The sequence below is a fragment of the Stegodyphus dumicola genome, chromosome 6 (genome assembly GCF_044657685.1).
Source record: "Stegodyphus dumicola isolate Sdum_Otavi_A_Nest chromosome 6, ASM4465768v1".
In the NCBI taxonomy this organism is placed as follows: Eukaryota; Metazoa; Arthropoda; class Arachnida; order Araneae; family Eresidae; genus Stegodyphus; species Stegodyphus dumicola.
Window position 1 is genome coordinate 230,525,778 of NC_140773.1, and position 19,503 is coordinate 230,545,280.

General features: G+C 35.5%; 1 protein-coding gene across 2 annotated transcripts in view; it reads left to right on the forward strand.

Annotated features, from left to right (window-relative positions):
- Positions 1-8,766, forward strand: part of LOC118195160 (protein boule-like) — a 67,351-nt gene extending 58,585 nt beyond the window's left edge. For both annotated transcript variants that reach the window (XM_085819638.1, XM_035366416.2), the window contains 2 exons: positions 336-489; positions 7,828-8,766. In XM_085819638.1, the coding sequence (XP_085675764.1) occupies positions 336-434 (99 nt within the window). In that variant the 3' untranslated portion in view covers positions 435-489; positions 7,828-8,766. The remainder of the gene's footprint in view (positions 1-335; positions 490-7,827) is intronic.
- Positions 8,767-19,503: the final 10,737 nt, after the last annotated feature.

Below are 19,503 nucleotides of genomic sequence, written 5' to 3' on the forward strand. Positions count from 1 at the left end.
TGTAACCACATTTGTCCTCATTGCCCAGATGACATCCCACTGTCTCGCCATCACATCTTCAGCTGCCCAGCAATCCAGGCCAGACTGTTTAACATCGGCATTGAAGAAGACCCAGTGGACCTACTTTATACTGAGTTGCCGAGGTTGCAAAAACTGTCTTTGACAGCTTCGGGGCTATATAATTGCACTTTGTCATAGACACGACATCATCATCATCATCAAATCTTGTAAAATTTAGTTAATCCAAACTCATAACTTAAAAATTGAAAATAATTTTATGAATGAAGCGTCCGAGGAGTATAGATTTTATATTTTTGTTATTTCTTTCTTTTTAGGGCACTCCTTACCCACCGACGACTGCTGTTCCTGAAATGGCTCAACTTATACCGGCGCCAGCCCCGCCCCACTTCTTCATTCCCGAACACAACTACTGAAACAATGGATGCAGGAATGACCAATGTCTACTGATCTCGCAGCGCCATCCTAGCTGTAAGTTTGAGCGAATAACAACAGTATGCGATTAAACGCTTATATCAGTATATGTCAGTGGAAACTTATATCTATGAATTTGTTATACCTCCCCAAAGAGCTGAATTCAGGGATGTAGTCAAATTTTTTAGATTAAAACAGAAGAGAAACACCCAACAGTAAAACATTAAGTTAGCAAAGCAACAACCTTATGCTCTTGACGCAAACACTCTGTTGGACGAGTGGATTGGATTGGATTATTCAATTACGGCAAAGCACACGAGGGCTATCTGCCTAAAGGTAGGAATGGAGGACTTTCTAAAGGAAACTGGCTCGTATACACGTTACACATGAGGAAAACCACGAAAACGCCCATGCAGCCAGCCCGTTCGCGGGATTCGAACTTCGCGGCCGAGTGGTAAAAGCTGTTGAACACTGGTAGTTCGAATCCCAGCAAACGGGTTTTTCGCATGGGCGTTTTCATGGTTTTCCCCATGTGTAACGTGGATAGGAGTCAGTTTCCCTTAAAAAGACCTCCATGGGACATCTCTTCCTTTCCGTGTAGAACCTAAGGGAGGAGCACGTAATAAGTAAAAAAAAAAAAAAAAGACTTTGCTATGCCAAACAACTTTGTTGCTTTACTAATTAAGAAACAAAATTTTATGTTTCTTATATAGTTTCAAATGTTTTACATGGTGCTATAAATCATTTCCTTTTAAATGCTATCTTGCTGATGGGAGTAACTTTTTGATTTAAAATTATCTCTACACACGAGAGTCATACTTGAGTAGCGTATCAAGCCGAATGATTGAGTGAAAAAATCGCACCCGGTACCTAATGTGGTGCATGGACACAGAAATATTTTAAAATAAAGCCTAATAAATATAGAGATGTGCCTAAATAGAGGTATATAGGATTCGGCAAAAAGATTTCCTTACTGTAAAATAGAAATTATAAGGTCAACATAGATCCTATTCCAAATTTTATTTTACCGTCCTACAGAACAAAGTTTGCTCAATTTAATGTCAGTTTATTCTCAGGATGCTCGTGTACATGCCTTATGCACTATGCATGCTTGATAATCACCACCATCTGTACCATTAATGGAATAAATTGCATCCGGTAATACTGCAATCTAAAAAATAATCAGTTCTTCGATTACGTACAACCTTTTTTGGAAGATTTTCAGCATTTTAAGCACTATCAAAGAAAACAAGCCGCTCTATGTTTCCAGGCCACATTATCTTGAACAGCTCACATTGCATGCCCAACCTGTTCTCTCCCCTTATAATTATTTTCTTTATTGTACCTAAAAGCTGAACTCATCACTCGTAATTTTGGATGTAAAATTAATTAATCGTAATTTTGGATGTATTTGGATCTAAAACTTGGATTCATCTGTTAAACAGTGGGATGTTGTTTGCGTGTATATATATATATATATATATATATATATAATAAAAACAAAGAATTTTGATGCATAGAATGCTGAAATACCGTTCCACAATAAATAGGAAGCTGGCAGCCGAGGCAGATTAAATCTTGATTTTTACTTCGTTGTACGAAGTAAAAAGGAAGTACAGTCAAAAGTCGTTAATTCGGACTCGTCGGGACTTCGGCGATTTTGGATTATCGATTTTTCCGGATTATAGATCATCAGTTTAAATTTCGTAAGATGGCATGCAGAAATTCTAAAATTAAAAATATGAAACCGTAATTTATGAAATAAAGAACAATTATGATCTAAAGGGTATCAAAATTTACAAAAAAAAAAAAAAAAAAAAAAAAAAGCTTAATATTTATTTACTTTATTAAACATTTCTTTCAATGTAAGTTGTTTAAGTTGCTTCATTTTATGTGATAATACTTTCTCTTTAATTCTATAAACAGACATAATTTCTTGTTCAGTTACAAAGTTCCGCTGTTCAAGTCCCGTTAATTGCTGTGCCGAGGATACTGACTAACTTGTCAATCGAATTTTTTTCGTTTTCACTAACCTCTCTGTCACATTCTTCATGTCTTTATCCATTTTTTGCAGCAATTCCACTTTTTGCTTGTTGGACATCGAAACATACTTTCGTTTTGTAGATCCTTTGGAAGTTCCAGCATCGGAAATTCTATTTGACATAATCCAAAGTTCAAGTTTACTTTTATAAAATTGCTCTTACAGTCTGCAAAAAATAATAAGCGCCATCCAATTCGAAGATTAAGCAACAACGCAATCATTAACATTAACTGAAATAGATAATTAAATAATTTTAGCTTACACCGTCGGTTATACATTAAACGCGCAGGCGAAAACGTATTCTGCACTTGCGCACACGCATATGCGCAGTAGTCAAGGTCTTACGCGCACGCGTAAAACGCCTGTGCGCATGTGCCAACGCGGCGCATGCGCAGGAAGTTTTTAGCTTTGAGGTCCGGATTATAGATCATTCCGGATTATGGGTGTCCGAATTAACGACTTTTGACTGTATATTGTAATCGCGAAAAGTTTCGGACATCGTATTTCAACGAAACTACCCATTATGACTGCTATGGAATGCAATTTAACGATGGTTTTGCGTGACATATGTACGTAAGGACAGAATAAAAGACTCTTTTCCTCCAAAAAAATTATAAAACTGATTTGCAATGAATTCTGAAAACTTTCGTGGCGTCTATACGTACGTATCTCCCATAACACAAAAACGAGTAGCCTCAGAACGTTGAAATTTTGTATATAGGGCTGCTATAACATGTACATGTGCACCTCGTATTTTGGTGGCAAACGGCCGCGCCAAACGTATATAAATTTATTTATATGTATATCCACTCTGTTACCAGGCTCAGTCATCTCAGTTTCTTTATTCTTATGTGTTTGTAAATTGTACATTTTTTGCTTTAAAAAGGATTGAATTATGTTGTTCTTATCTTCCGGTTAAGGTTTTTATGCCTTTAGTAAATCTGTATGCAATAATTTTAGAATTATCAACAATTTTAAAGTTGTTTAAGTGCGCTAAGCCTAATAATTTTTCTGATGGTAGCCATTGCTTGTTTACATTTGAAACAGCAGAGTAGTGGATTTATAGCCCATCTAGAGAAACGTAGCTTCGCAACAACAAAGATAAAGACCTATAATAGGTATATACACTCTGTTACGCGGCTCAGAAATCTCACTTTCTTTACTCTCATATGTTTGTAAATTATGCATTTTTTTCTTTAAAAACGATTGAATTATGTTGTTTTTATTTTCCGGTTAAGGTTTTTAAGCCTTTAGTAAATCTGTATGCAATATTTTTAGAGTTACCAACAATTTGAAAGTTGTTTAAGTGCTGTTAAGCCTAATTATTTTTGCGATGGCGGCCATGTTTGTAACTTTACAAAATAACAGATTTGTTGCCAATCTAGAGAAACTAAGCTTCGCAACAACAAAGATAACGCCTTCTTTTATTATTGCGAATTAAATCATGCTTAATCCATTCCGGAATTTATTCGAGGAGATTTACTTCGTAACTTTGAATATAGATATTTTGAGTTTTTATGCATTTTTGTCTTGTCGCGAAGGGAGAACTGAATTAATTGAATGAAAAATACTGAATGGTCTGTGAAAAACTGTTTCTTTTTTGTTTTGTTTGCTTAATTTCTGTTATGCATCGTTTTAGATTTATTATAATATTTGAATAGAACATGTGGCAACGATTAGATAATTCTTCAAATGTTATAAATTTTGTGCATTGTGAGTTATAATATGAAAGAAATGTAACTCTATTTAGTGAACCTGACGTCAGAGTGTCGCTATGGTAAACAAGTGAATTTTAAAGAGTACATTTATTGTATTGTGGCTTATGCGCTATCGGCGATGTAAATTTAATTCAATCGAATAAGTTTAAATGAATTGCAAGAGAAAAATGCATATAATTTAATATTCTGTACATGGGAGGCATGTAGTGTACACATCAGATTTTTTATTTCAACAAAAATGTTGAGGCCACAATCAAGTTGGTACATTAATTGTGCCTATTCCAAAAAATTAACATTTTGTATAAATTTGCAGTAAGAAACAAGGAACAGGTAGGCTGCAGTCCAGCTAGGCTAAAGCATAGAAGCAAGTGTGTTATGTTCAGGGTGAAATCCTAATTCAGGCTGAGTTAGTTTTGGTTTTCAATGCATTTTGATTGGATAGTTAATACTGTTGTAAAATTACTATTGGATGTTTGAGTTTCAGTTCCATTTAAATTATCAGAATTATGTAAGAGTCATATGACATGGATTAATCTCGAAATGACGCAGTGCAGATAGAGATTACCATTTTTAGAACAAAGAAGGGAAATTAATTTATGCTGCTAATTTAATCTTTTACATATTCTTTATTTTTGTTACATGTATATACATGAGACAAAATAGCAAGCTGTATGATGGAAAAATAAATCTGTAATAGGATCTATACTCTTCTATACGTTTCTGTTTTAAATCAAAGCTATCTCTCTGCTAGATCTTGCATAGATAATTATTCGAAGACGGGAAAAGGGGAAAAAAAATGGTTCGGTTAGGATAGATTAAGATGCATGTACTTATAATTGGGCTTAGAATGCTTTAAAGGCATATAAAAAAGATGTGCAAATACAATAGTTCTCGTGTTAAAAGAACATGCTGGAGACGTATTAGAGATACCTCTTATTAATTTCTGTAATGTTTCAAATGTTTAAAATTATCAGATGGATATGTTGCAGAGGCATTAGGTTATTCCGATGCTGAGAGATGTGAAAAAATGAGCAATGCCCTTGCCGGCACTCGATCCACGGACTTCTCGAATACGCGCCGAGTGTGCTGACCATTACACCAAGAAGGCACGCTAAGAAGGCGGGAGAAATACGTTATAATGTAATAAATTAAATATATGTTTTAAACTGTAATTGGTGTGTTATTAAAATATAAGGACTTGCATTTTTTGTAAATTATTTTTAAATGTGTCGCTTATTCTCATATTGGTCTGCTTATAAGGTAATTATTATTTCAATGATACATCTAAGATCTGTCACATCGAAAAGCAACATTTTGGAAATTGACTATTTGTTAGGCCATGTTGAAGATACATTTAAAGAGGTCCTGTCTTACCCAGTGGAAACACTTGTTAGCTTTCATTTGTGGTAAATGTCATGATAAGGTAAGTAATGTAATAATCCAACACATTTAGTAAAATTCAATTAAAATTGTTCATTATGACGTATTTTATACTTCAATGAATAGGTTACTAGGTAGCCAAATGTTAGGTTATGAATGAATAGACTACTGGGTAGGCAAATGTTAAGTTCATAAATTAACACAAAAATGGCGACAAAAAAAAAATAGTTCTGTTTTGAAAAGAATACAGAATTGGCGTTAAAAGATTAAGATGCATTCGATGACCAATTATCTTATCATTCCACCAATTATCTTAAGCATAGTCATATTGTGAGGCACTAGTCTCCTCCATGGATAGTGAGAATAGGATATCAGCGCCAGCGAGATGCAGAGAGAAACAACGGTTACGCGGAACGCGCTGAATGGTTTAAAAAAAATATTAATAAGAGATGTATGAGTAGTGCATATAAATATATTTATTGTGTTGTATTTTTAAATGTTTTTATTCACAGCAATGCAAGTTAATTTTATGTATGAAGCCAAATAACTTACGAAAAGAACCCACGGTCATCGGTCACGTCACATCATATGCCTGAAAAAAAAATTGGATTGAACGAACAAATGGATCCGTAAAGCGGATGTAAAAACAAAAAGAGCATACCAGCAAAGCCAGGTACGCACGTGTTGCGAAAGAATTATGCAATCAAGAGAACAACCAAACATTGCACTAACAGTATCGCTGTCATCCGCTTAAAGGTATTTGTCATCTTCCATTCATCCCATATTATTGAACGTACCGTTAGGAAATGGCTGTCAGAGCCCGCGTGTGTATCTTAGCTAGAAAGCCCGGCGGTCATACGAAATGACCGCTGTTCTAGATATTATAAATTGAAATTAAAATGATTTGTGCAAAGGTGTCTGCTCATTCAAACTGAATGACCCACGACAGGCGGCGAGGGCGCCCCTTTGCTTACTGCCCCACGGGGTTTCCCCCTTTTACTTGCATAATTGCTTACAGTAATGCAGTGCAATGAAGGAAACCACTGGCGGTACATTTCTTAAGAACCACCGCTAGCTCAATAAATAAAGGTGATTTAAATAATAAAATGTTAATTCTCATGTCAAAGATACGTATCTTTGTGCACAACATTTCTTGTGTAGATCTTTCCATCACTTTAAGCTCGCCTTGCAGAGAACCATCTATTATTTTTCATTTCACGTCCGTTCTTTCACGAGCTCTTGAACAGGCAACATAAAGTTGGCGGTGTCCAAATGCAGGCTCAGGTAAAAAAATGCCAACGCGCTTAAGCGTTTGGCCCTGAGACTTATGGATGGTCATAGCAAAGGCAAGTTTTACAGGAAATTGTCTAAGTCTCAATTGAAACGGCAACCCTGTGCCGTGGTAATTCACCCCATTGGCTAGTACAGTTATGCAAGCAAACAAATAAACTATCGACGACAAACAGACACTTAAGCCGCACCTATATATGGAGTGAAGAAACATCATCTCCTCCGAAACGGCTGGCTCCCGGGCTTAGTGAAACACAGCGTTTAATTCCGCAGGTCCGTGGCACACCATTTTGACCATTCGCGTCTTCGTGGGAATTTAATTAGCCGAGATATTAATTAAAAACTAATTTTCCCCTACGTTTTCCCTACATTTTGCACTTTCTTTCTTGGGTTTTCCTATTGGAGGGATTTGGCTGCGTGCCAAATTATTTTTTCTCGAACATCTACGGAACGGCGCCGAGTTGAAGGGACGCGTATCCTCGGATTCCAAAAAAATTCTCCGAATCTATCGATACCGTTCTAATCTTTGTACGACTTTAATCGGTTGAGATATTAATTAAAAACTGCGGAAACGTTAATCTCCGCGCTCATTTTTCCGAGTGGCAACATTAAACTGTCGGCGACACACACTTTAGCCGCTTATATATATAAAGAAGATAGATACCCATTTAAAAGATAGACCCACGACCATCATCTGATGTAACAACCTAAAGAGCAGCTTATCTCCTCTAAGTATACTGCAACACATTCACATGGCTCACGTTTACATCGACGAGATGTTGCTGCCGATGGTGCTATGTGGTCTAGTAATGCCACACCAACACCTTGGATCAATTTCACGCATATCCATTATATAGCTTTTGTTTTATCCCGTGTTTCGCCTTTGTTGCTTATTTTTTGAGCAGGAGTGTAATAACAAACTGCTACTTGCTTTCGTATGTAATTTATTCACATGTCTTTCAACAGGTTGAGAATGAGAGAACTTGAACTGAGAATTCAGGATGTGGTATTTCGCATATCTAATGATATAAGTTGAAATACAGCAGTGGAGAAAAGGCAGCTACTGATTTACAAACAAAAAGAGTCGGAGAATCCTCAGTCGTGGTTCCGAAAGACATGGTTCTGTACCAACATCCGTAACTTGTTTTCCATAACTCAGGATAATATGGTTGTGTATCCTATATTAATGAATGTAGAATGACCTGATTTACATCAAATGTTAAACCGTCTCTCAATCTATCAGTTTAACTCGTGCTATAGTTATTGAATGGTAAAGGACAAAATCAAATGAAACTAAATTCATATTTGTCTTCTTCTTGCAGGTTTTCATGAAGGTAATACCTTGAATACTGTTCTTTAGATGCCCTGTGATTAAATATCGTCAAAGCTAGAAACGTTTAAATAATTTTATTGCTTATTTTTATTGTATACGATAAAAGCAATATCGATATTAATTTGGTAAATACATACATCTGTGAAAATAGAAAAAGCAAAATAGATCCATTTTTTGTGTGTAGTTGGTAGAAGAATGTTTTCATTAAAGATTGCTTTGATTCGAAAAATGAATATGAACCATTTCATGGAAATTTGACTGTATTGCCATAATCATACCAATATTTATTACTTCACGATAACAGCTTTTGAAGCTCCTTTTATAATAATATCCTTTTTGTTACCCGAATGTTAAAAGAAAAGACCCTTTGATTTTAAAATGTTTAAATCTTTGTAAGATTGAGAGACGGGTTTTAATTCCAGACATATCCTGTGACTCATTTTATGTATGTCTTTGTAGCTGTTTATACATTAAAGACAAGCAAATAAATATATCAATATATGTATATATGATGAATCACACTGTATTGTCCTTTGTGTTGAAAAAATAAAACAACGAGACTTGAAAATGCATTTGTGTATTTCTAATATTCAACGACTGCAAGTCCGATTACGGCTTAGGAATTATGGTTCGATGTAAAGCTAAACAGCTAAAAACAATGCTCTGAAACATTCTGCCGAGGTCGTCAGAAAACTGAGTACAGATCAAACAAAAATGGTAGTACAAATGAGATATGGTTGATTTAAAACAGTGCCTTCTGATTAGATACTCAGAGGCGGATTTATGGGGTTGCGCAAATCACAATAGCGACTGTGCCTCTCAAAGAGCCCCTCAAATCATTCATTGGATGATGTTTTTTAAATAGTAAACACGGGAAGGGGTCCTGCAAGTTCCTGATGACTTCAGACTCATAAATCCGGCTCTGTGATAGTGCTTTTTTTTTATTTCCTTGTTCCAAGTACTGTAACCGCGAAAAATTTAGGGTTTCGTATTTCAATAGAAATCCATTCTGACCATTTCCGAATCCATTTGGATTTTTTTTTTTTTTTTTTTGTGATGTCTGTACATACGGACACCTTCCCCGGGGGGGGGGTCGACTGGGAGCAATCCTAACGTTCTGGCTAGGTCAGTACCTTGACAGACTCGTCTTCTGGAGAATAATTAACATTCTTGACAATGACTAGAACCGTCGTTTATTTGGTGGTAGGTTTCAGGTTCGGCAGGGTACTGTCTTGTCTGTCCCTTGGTTGATGGTTTGATTTCGAAGGTGGTCCTTGTGGGTTTGGCTCTCTTTGGTCAACATTAGGAGCCGGTCAATGTCTAACATGCGTTTTAAGTATTTTCGGTGGATTCGTTGCAGTCTACGATTGTTCTAAGCGTTACAAAACCCATACTTTGTTAAACTGAAATTGCCCCCCTCCAGGTTGACCGGAAGGTGGTTATGCCTCCTTGGATCGTCCTAGGGATTGGGCATTTAACTGTGTATATATGATATAGACCTGACAGCCTCGAGCTTGCCAGGTCTGGGTGCCCCTTCTTCCTAGTGAGTTGTACGTACGGGCAGAATAAAGGACTGTTTTTCTTTAAAACTGTAAAATGGATTTAAAGTGAACTGAAATGAGATTTTTTATGATGCTTGTACGTACGTATGTATGTATGTGTCTGGCATAACTCAAAAACGATTAGTCATCTTTATTTTTACACACATCACATCATTTCCTTGTGGGCAGTATACTTTTCGATCATATACAATAATTTTTATGTAAACAGGTTAAAAAAGTGCGACGAAATCTTAGACAAGTAGGCATAGCAGCAGAGGTTTTGCATGGCAGGAAAAGTTAAGAAGAATGACGTAATTGCTCTCGAAGCAGTATTTATACTAGGTAGATGCATATGTACAGCTAAGCTGCGATTGGTTAATTTTAGGTTTTACTTTTCTTTTCAAGCAGTACTATGTAATCAGAAAAGATTTCCAATTTGGGAGAAAAGACGAACTTAGGGGGAGAACATCAAATTTAGAATAGTTAATTTTGAGGTCGCCAATCATTTTAGTGCAGCCATCGGATTTTATTATATGTGTATCGAAACAAAATAAACAAATGGAAGAAAGAACTATTAAGAATCCTGCGCCTAGGCTGCAATGATTTAATGAATCATAATCATATGAATGAAAGAGGAATACTCCTATTAAAATTCCAATATTTCAAAGTAAAATAAAGAAAGCCAATAAAGAAAACTTAGAATTACAATTCAGTCCACATAAATTCCAATTTACAAAATTGTAATATTTAAAGGTAGATAGAAAAGTTAAATTAAAGGTAGAATAAAATGTTTTTTACGGGATCAATCGCCAAATCCTGGGCGAGGGGAATCATCATCCAAAACCCTTTTTAGTTCGGGCGCCACTGCAGAGACAATAGGTTTTTTTTGGGGGGGTGGGATGTCGGAGAGATGAAAAATTAGCAACGCCTTCGCCGGGAATCAAACCACGGACCTCTGAAATACCGGCTCAGTGTGCTGACCACTACTACACCACGAAGGCACGCTAGGAAGGAGGGAGAAATACCCCATAGCAGCAAATGGAAAAATTGCTCTATAAGCACTGACTAATAGTACTGTAGAGTAATTTTTCCATTTGTTGCTTTTCCTTTACTATTTCTAAAACTTAGGAGATAATATAATCAATTAATCAATATTGTTTAGGAAATAAATTATTATATATATATATAATTAATTGAAAAGGAAATGTAAAGCGAACTGGCAATTAGACGTAAGACCTATTTGGTCTCAAAAACTTTTGCGCATAATGCTACAAAAAGATTTGAAAGAATAGTAGTAGGTAGGAACATTGCAGCAACCTTGCTAAAAAGTTACCAGGAGCTGTAGCTCCACGAAATGTTGTCACATAGTACTACATAAACAATAAGAAATTTGCCTGGTAAAACTGGAAAAACTGTATAAGCGCGATAGAACTGCCAAATTTTAGTGCTGGAAGACTTGCTAATGCACGAAAAAAATTAATTAATCTGACCGTTGTGTTATGTGAAAAGTTAACTCACATGAAAAATAGATGGACGGAAAAAAAAAAATATATATATATATATAAGGAAGTTACAAAAAACATGGATTATAAATGTCAGTATATAAAATGCCTATACATAAAAAATTAAAATTAAAAATTGCCAATATATAATATGTCTATACATAAAAATTAAAATTACGACTTTGTAAATTTGAATTTATGTGGACCTCAAATTGTAATTCATAGTTTTCTTTAATGGGTTTCTTTGTTTTACTTTGAAATATTGGAATTTTAATAGGTATATTCCCCTTTCATTCATACTATTATTTATACATACATACATACATATATATATATATATATATATGTTGTATGATCTTAAATCCATTTAGTGCGAATACAAGTTATTACTACTTGCGCAATTGCTGCAAAGTTAGTTAATAATAATTTATTTCCTAAACAGTATTGATTAATTGATTATATTATCTCTAAGTTTAATTAAAGTAGAATTATTTTAAAAGTGTGAATCCATACTGGTAAGTTATATTTTGAAAGATGTTTTGAAGTAATTAGAAAGCAAAATGTTAATAATGTTTTAACGGGGACTGGAGTTAAATCATCATGAAGAATAAAATTTCAATTGTAAAAGGAAAAATTAAAACATGTAATCATTGTCATTGATCGGAAATTAGTTGACTTTTCAAGGGGAACAAACCAACTCCCGTTCAGTGAACAATAATTTATAAAAATACGTAAATACGAAAGTGTTTCGTCTTTACTCGAGTTATAAGTTAAAGCCAAACCGGCAATTCTAGTCAGGCCAAATATTTCCGCGAATAGAAGGAATTATGAACCAATGCTGATACTCAAAGAACTTATTCTTATGAAGCATTTTAGTCAATTCAATTTGGAGTAAAAATCAATTACTGTAGAGAAATCCTATTTAACTCGAGTAACCGTCCCCGACACTTTCATGTTTATGCATTTGAGTACTATTATTACATATTATTTGTAGAAATTAAACATTGGAAATTGTCATTATGAAATCGAATTCAAAGTAAAGTTGAAATAAACATAGAAGATTACAAAATAAGATAAATAATGCAAACTTTGTAAAAACAAATCAAAGACAATATAAAAATAATATAGTATTTATATCGAGTATTTATATCTATAGCCTTTATATCTTCATGTACATTGACTGATCTTATTTATATTATTTTCTATATTATTTTTATAAACACTTTCGTATTTACGTATTTTTATCAATTATTGTTCATTGAACGGGAGTTGGTTTGTTCCCCTTGAAAAGTCAACTAATTTCCGATCAATGACAATGATTACATGTTTTAATTTTTCCTTTTACAATTGAAATTTTATTCTTCGTGATGATTTAACTCCAGTCCCCGTTAAAACATTATTAACATTTTGCTTTCAAATTACTTCAAAACATCTTTCAAAATATAACTTACCAGTATGGATTCACACTTTTAAAATAATTCTACTTTAATTAAACTTAGATAATATAATCAATTAATCAATACTGTTTAGGAAATAAATTATATATATATATATACGATTATTTATACATACATATATATATATATATATATATATATATATCATACGATTATTTATTTATATATATATATATATATATTAGTTCGAGATTTAAATCTTTTATATGTTTACACATTTTTTTAAATTTTTTTAAAAATATTTTTTGCTTTAAATTTGCTTTTTTACTTTCTACGTGTTTGTTAAAATTTAAATTTATATATATATATATATATATATATATATATATATATATATATAACCTTTTGGCCGTAGTCCGATTATCTGGCGTGCTTGTCCGCTAGTATAAATCTATTTCTAGTGCGCTTTAATGACCTCTCACTCTGAGATACAGGTCTGAAATGCTTGCTTACACTATTATACGGGGATTAAATTTTGGGAAGAGCCCAATTTTGGCTTGGGGCAAGAAGAAGAATGCTCTCCATTATGATGCTCTCTGGAACTCTTGACTGCTGATACTTGCCTTTTGTATGGTGCATAATATGGGTGCAAAAGAGGTAGTACTGAAATGGGATGAAATCTGAGTGCTTAAACAAAATGCGGTCATGAAACTCAAAAGTGATGATGACGATAGCTGGGAAACTATCATTGCTTTGTACTTCATGCTTATGAAGAAAGGTAAAAGTGCAATTTACAGTGAAAAAATTAACTATCTTTTTAATCGAGAAGACTAATAGATGCAGTTGTCTCCCTTTTCTCGACCACTGTCTTTTTAATTCTAATCAGACCCATATTTTCGACGTGTTGTCTTCTATTTAAGTCTAACTTGTAGGGTTTATAGTTATTTTAACTAACATTTATTTTAAGTTTAAACTATCTTTCCTGTCAATCCTTACTTTACCCTGGAACTGCCAATGCCAGAATATGTAAATTTGAGTAGAACGCGCAAGCATTCAAATTATCAGCGGAAGTAGTATGGTTTAAATAGAAGGAAACGAGTTCGGTGAGAGAGTTATTCTTACTTAGCGAGCGCGGAGGTAGTTAGAGAATTAAAGAACCCCGCGTTGCGGCCTATGTGCTTGGCGGGAAGTAGTTGCAATTGTTCCAGTGAGCTTCAAGTCCGCTGAATTAGCTGCGGCTTTTGTAAAACGCGGTGAGTTAGTTATTCAGTCACCTCTAGGTTGCGTGCTAGTTAGAGGCGCGCAACGTTATATTGACGCCCGAACACTTATCGAACTGAAATGGCCGAAAACTGGATGGAAGCCGCTGGACAACACCAAGAAATGACAACGCAGTTAGAAGGATTTGGATACCTGGTCCAGACTTTGAGAGCATCAATCAAGCCAAACGTCTATTTCGACGGAAAAAATTCGGTGGCGGTATTTCTCGAAGGTATAGAAAACCACTTTCAGCTCTATCCTGTGCCTGAAAGACAAAAAGTTGCTATCGCCACATCAGCAGTAAGAGGACAGGCCGCGCTATGGTGGAAGAACATAGGAAAATTTCTACTAGGTGAATTTGGAAGCCCGACGTATACATTTGAAAATTTCAAAAAATCGTTAGTAAAGGCCTTCCCCATAGTGAAAGATCGCGCAAGGCTGGAAGCCGAGCTATATAGTTTCTATCAACGGGATACAGCACAATTGACGGACTTTATTTTACGAAAAATCAAGCTGACGGATATGCTGTACGGCAAGAAACCCGATGCGGAGATAATTGAAATAATATTACCAAGATTGTTACCCGCTGTTCAAGACTACTTTGAAATTAGAAACCCAACCACATTGCAGGAACTTTTCGAATTGGCGGTGAAGTTTCAAAATCGCAGAATCGCGGAAAGAGCGAGAGGGGAAACATATTCTCAAAGTACCAGAAGGAAGGAGGAAACAAGAAATGGAAATCGCTCATATGGGGGAAAGAAATATCAAGCTAACGCATCGAAACTTGAAGGGCAAGGCCCAAAAAGAAAATTTGAAAATAAGCATCCGCGTACCCAGAAGACACAGATTGAAAGGAAAGCTTTAAACGACTAGAGGGGCCTGTGAAAGGGAGGGTCCAGACCCCGGAAGTTTTAGAAAAACCCTCAAATAGACATCTAAATACAGTCATCGTAAAAAAACTCACAGCTACCAATTATACAAGTCCTGGTTGGCGATGTACCAGTAGAAGCCCTCATCGATACAGGGGCAGAAGGCAATTTCATGAGTGGAAAGTTCTTCAAAAAGAATTTTTATAGGATACGACTCTTTAAAACCAGAAATACGGAAATTATAGCGGCGCAAGGAAAAACATGTCACTGCATCGGGAAAGTAGCATTAAACGTACAGGTAAAAGAGGAAAATCTCAAAGTATTAATTTTTGTGGTGAAACACCTCCAACACTCTCTTATTTTAGGTATGGACTTTTTAAGGGCCGCGAGGGCCAAATTAAATTTTCAAGATAGTTCCGTGGTGCTGGAGATGGACCAGAGGGTGGTGGAACCGGTGGAGACACCTGAATTGGACCTTAGCCATTTGAATGACCAGGAAAGTAAAGCAATACAGCAAGTGGTGAGTAATTTTTCTCATTTGTTTTCAGAAAAGCCGGGAAACTGTCAGATTGTAACTCACAAGATTCAATTAAATGCCGAAAAACCTTGTAGGACTAAACCTTACCGCTATGACAAACAAAAAGACGTAATCATCGAAGAACATATTCATGAGATGTTAAAGAATAAAATAATAACGCCCATAAATAGTGAATACGCGAGTCCAGTCGTACTATGTAGGAAAAAGAACGAGTTTCCTCCTTCGGATAAAAGGGCTTGGAGGTTTGCTATCGATTATAGAAAACTAAATAGCATAACTAAATTCCCAGTTTACCCTTTGCCGGTTATAGACGAGATCATTAGACAGATCAAATCGACAAGATATATGTCTACTTTGGACTTAACGTCTGGCTACTATCAAATAGCTATGAGACCCGAAGATATACATAAAACCGCGTTTATAACAAAATCGGGCACTTATGCATTTTTACGCATGCCTTTTGGGTTGTGTGGGGCCCCGTCAACATTCCAGAGAGCTATGGACATTGTTCTAAAGCCTGTCCTAGGAAAATCAACTTTAATTTATCTAGATGATATAATTATAACGAGTAGTACGTTGGAACAACACATTAATGACCTCGAACAAGTTTTTAAATTATTAAAAGAGGCCGGTCTTACAATTAACGCCTCAAAATGCAAGTTCGCAACTAAAGAACTTAAATATCTCGGTTATAAAATTTCGCAAAAGGGTATAGAAACGCAAGATTCAAAAATAAAAGCTATTAAGAATTTCCCACCGCCCAACACCGCCAAGAAACTTTCGTCTTTCCTTGGACTCTGTTCTTACTATCGATCTTTCATAAAAGATTTCGCTAATATTGTTGAACCACTCTTAGTAATCAAAAGAAAAAAGAGTAAATTTACGTGGACAGCGGAAGCTAACACGGCTTTTGAAAGATTAAAAGAAGCGCTTATTAATGCCCCTGTTTTAAAATTCCCTGAGGGGGACGAAAACCTGGAAATTGCGGCAGATGCATCAGACTATGCGGTGGGTGAGCTTCTTATGCAAAATAACCATCCGCTGGCATTTTTTAGTAAAACATTGAATCAAACACAAAGGAATTATACAGCTACAGAAAGAGAAACATTAGCCGTATTAATGGCTGTACACAAATTTCGAGTTTATTTCGGCAAATCGCCAGTAACTGTCTTTTCGGATCATGCGGCTGTTGGTAGACTTTACTCGGGAAAAAACCTAACGCCCAGGTTAATAAGATGGGCTTTAAAACTCCAAGAATATAATATCACAATAAAATATAAACCGGGTAAGGAAAACAATGTAGCTGACGCACTTTCTCGTATAAAACTGGACGAGGAAGGTAATGAACTTAAATGCGCTGTGTTGACTTCAAAAATTTTAGATTCTAGAGATACGGTTATTACTGAACTGAAAGCTGATCCTGAATTTGGAAATATCTATGCTTATTTGAAAGACCCCGAAGGCTTTGAGCATACAGATATCGATGCGATAAGAAATAGAGCAAAAAACTATGAAATAATAGATTATTTATTATTCTATACGAAAACAACGAACGAAAATCTTGAGTATAAGCCAGTCATCCCAGCCTCGCTTCGATTAAGCATTTTGAGGGAGTTGCACGAAAAAAAAAACAGCGGGCCACCTCGGGGTCAGAAAGACTTTAAAAAGGGTACGCGAGGCGGTATATTTCCCGCAATTATACAAAATAGTAACGGCGTATGTCAGGTCCTGCAATCAATGTCAGTTAATAAATGATATTAATTACAGCCCGGCCGGGTACTTAAATAGCATTCGCGCTACATTTCCGAATGAAATTTTAGGCATAGATCTCCTTGGTCCCTTCCCCCAGAGCGAGTTAAATAAAAATCGTTTTCTTTTAGTAATAGTAGATCATTTTTCAAAATGGATAGAAATTGTTCCACTTAAACGCGCGTCAGCCAAAACAGTCGCAGATGCATTCTTACACAGATACATTTTAAAATACGGTGCACCGATAAAAGTCATTAGTGATAACGGAAAACAATTCATTAATCAAATATTTGAAAACATATGCAATGGACTTGATATACGCCATATCAAAATGGTTCCGTATAGACCACAGGCTAACATAGCAGAAAGAGTTAATAAAAACATTGTAAAAATAATTCGCAGTTACGTTAGCACACATCACAAGCGCTGGGATGGCTACATAAATGAATTAGCTTATGCTTTAAGAACGGCACATCATGATACTACGGGAAAAACTCCAGCAGAATTATTTTTAGGCAGAAAGTTAATTACGCCTTTAGACAAATTATTCTTTGTGCAACAAAGAGAGCAGGAATTCAAACAAAAGGACGTGCAAAAACTAATTGATCAGGCGCTTAAAACCTCGGATACGGCAAGAAATAGGCAGAAAATTTATTACGATAAAAAACGCCGAAGCAGATTTTAAAGTTGGTGATAAAGTATTGAAACGGAAATTTTCTTTATCAAGTGCCCCAGACAATTTTATGGCAAAGCTAGCTCCAAAGTTTGAAGGCCCCTATGTAATTCAGGAAATCAAAGGAGTAGTTTTATATCTTAAAAACGAGAGAGGGGAAATCTGTAAAGCAAGTCCCGACCAGGTGAAAAAATACTATAATCCCAATGATTTTGAAATCCTTAAAAGTTTCTTGCAGGACTCAAATCTAAACGAAATAGAAGGGCCAGAGACTGCAACAACTATTCCACCACCCAAGAAACGGAGAACTGAAGAGAGACCTAGCACTTCTACAACCCGGACGTCGGTATCAAAAAGAAAAAATGATTATCAAACTCCGGCGTTTAAGAAAAACAAAAGTACAGATGAACCGGGTAAAGAAACCGTGGTAAAAAGAAAAACACCACCTACAAAGGATGGCAGGAGGAATTACACATCAAGAAGAACGCGCACACGGCCACAGAGTCAGGTGCCAGCAAGCCCGCCGTTCCGGAAACTGAAACGCCAACAGGAGGCACAGAAGTACGAGGAACAGAAGAAATTCAAGGACTCCAGACCGGAGGACGTCAAGACCAGCCGTCCCAGGCAGAAACGCAAAAGCCAACAACCAGACGATTACTCCGTCAAGAGGCCAGCATGTAGAGGACGCAAAAGAAAGAACAACGGGGACGACAATTGGAGATCAACAAGGAGAAGATTGACATCCATGACACCTCTAACTTGGGATCAATTTTGTCAAAAACGGATGACGGAGTTTCAAGCATCGAAAACTCAAAGATAAGTTAAAACCTTCTATAAATATTTTTCTCTTTTGTTCCGAAATGTTATGCATAAGTACGAAGTTCTATGTTTTGACGAAAGTCAATATGTCTCGGTTGAGACTTAGTTTTGTTTTACTTTATTTAGCTAAGGCAAAAGTATTATTTTCTTTAAGGGTAAAAGCTAAAAACAAGCATTTTCTGTTGGTCGAAAGACTAATTCTGTTATGTTAAAGCCAAAATTTGGCCGGAGATAAAAATAACTTCGTATTCTTGTATGTACTAATAAGAATTTTAGTTTCAGTGCCGCCAGCTTGGCGAAGATTGAGTAAAGTAAAAATTTATTTCTCTTATTCATTTTATGGTAAATTGTAAAAAGCATATGTATTAAACTTTTGTAAATGTATGTAAATACTTGCATGTTATGTAAAAGTAGAATTTAGTCTAGAAGCATAAAATTGTAGATGCTAAAAGTGAATGCTTAAAAGCAATGAAGTCAAAATTTAAGTATTAAACTGTAAAGTCATGCTTTAGAGCGAAAGCCTGCATGTTTAAAGATGAATGAGGGGGAAGCTAGAATGAATGTGTTTTGTAGGGTTCTCCACCTACATTTGAATTTTTAAGAATATTAAAGTAGCTCATTGAGTTGTAGAATGTCGAGTAAGGTGTGTCTATTTGGTTGTTGAATTCTAACAAATCATGGTGGTTAGGGGAAGTGTTGTAAGACTAAAACACGAATATTCCCGTTTGACACCACACACGGTGGAGAGCCAGGGTAAAGTTAAATTAATGCTTGAAAAATTCAATGAATGTGAAGTAAGCAATAACTAAGAAAAACGAAACGTTAAAAACAAAAATTTATTGTGTCAAGAAAGTGTAAATTATAATGTATGTAGAAAGATACTGATACTTATTCCTTCCAGATGCTGGAAGGAAAGACCAAGATTGATTGATGAAGTCCAGGAAAAGTTGCTGTAAGAAGA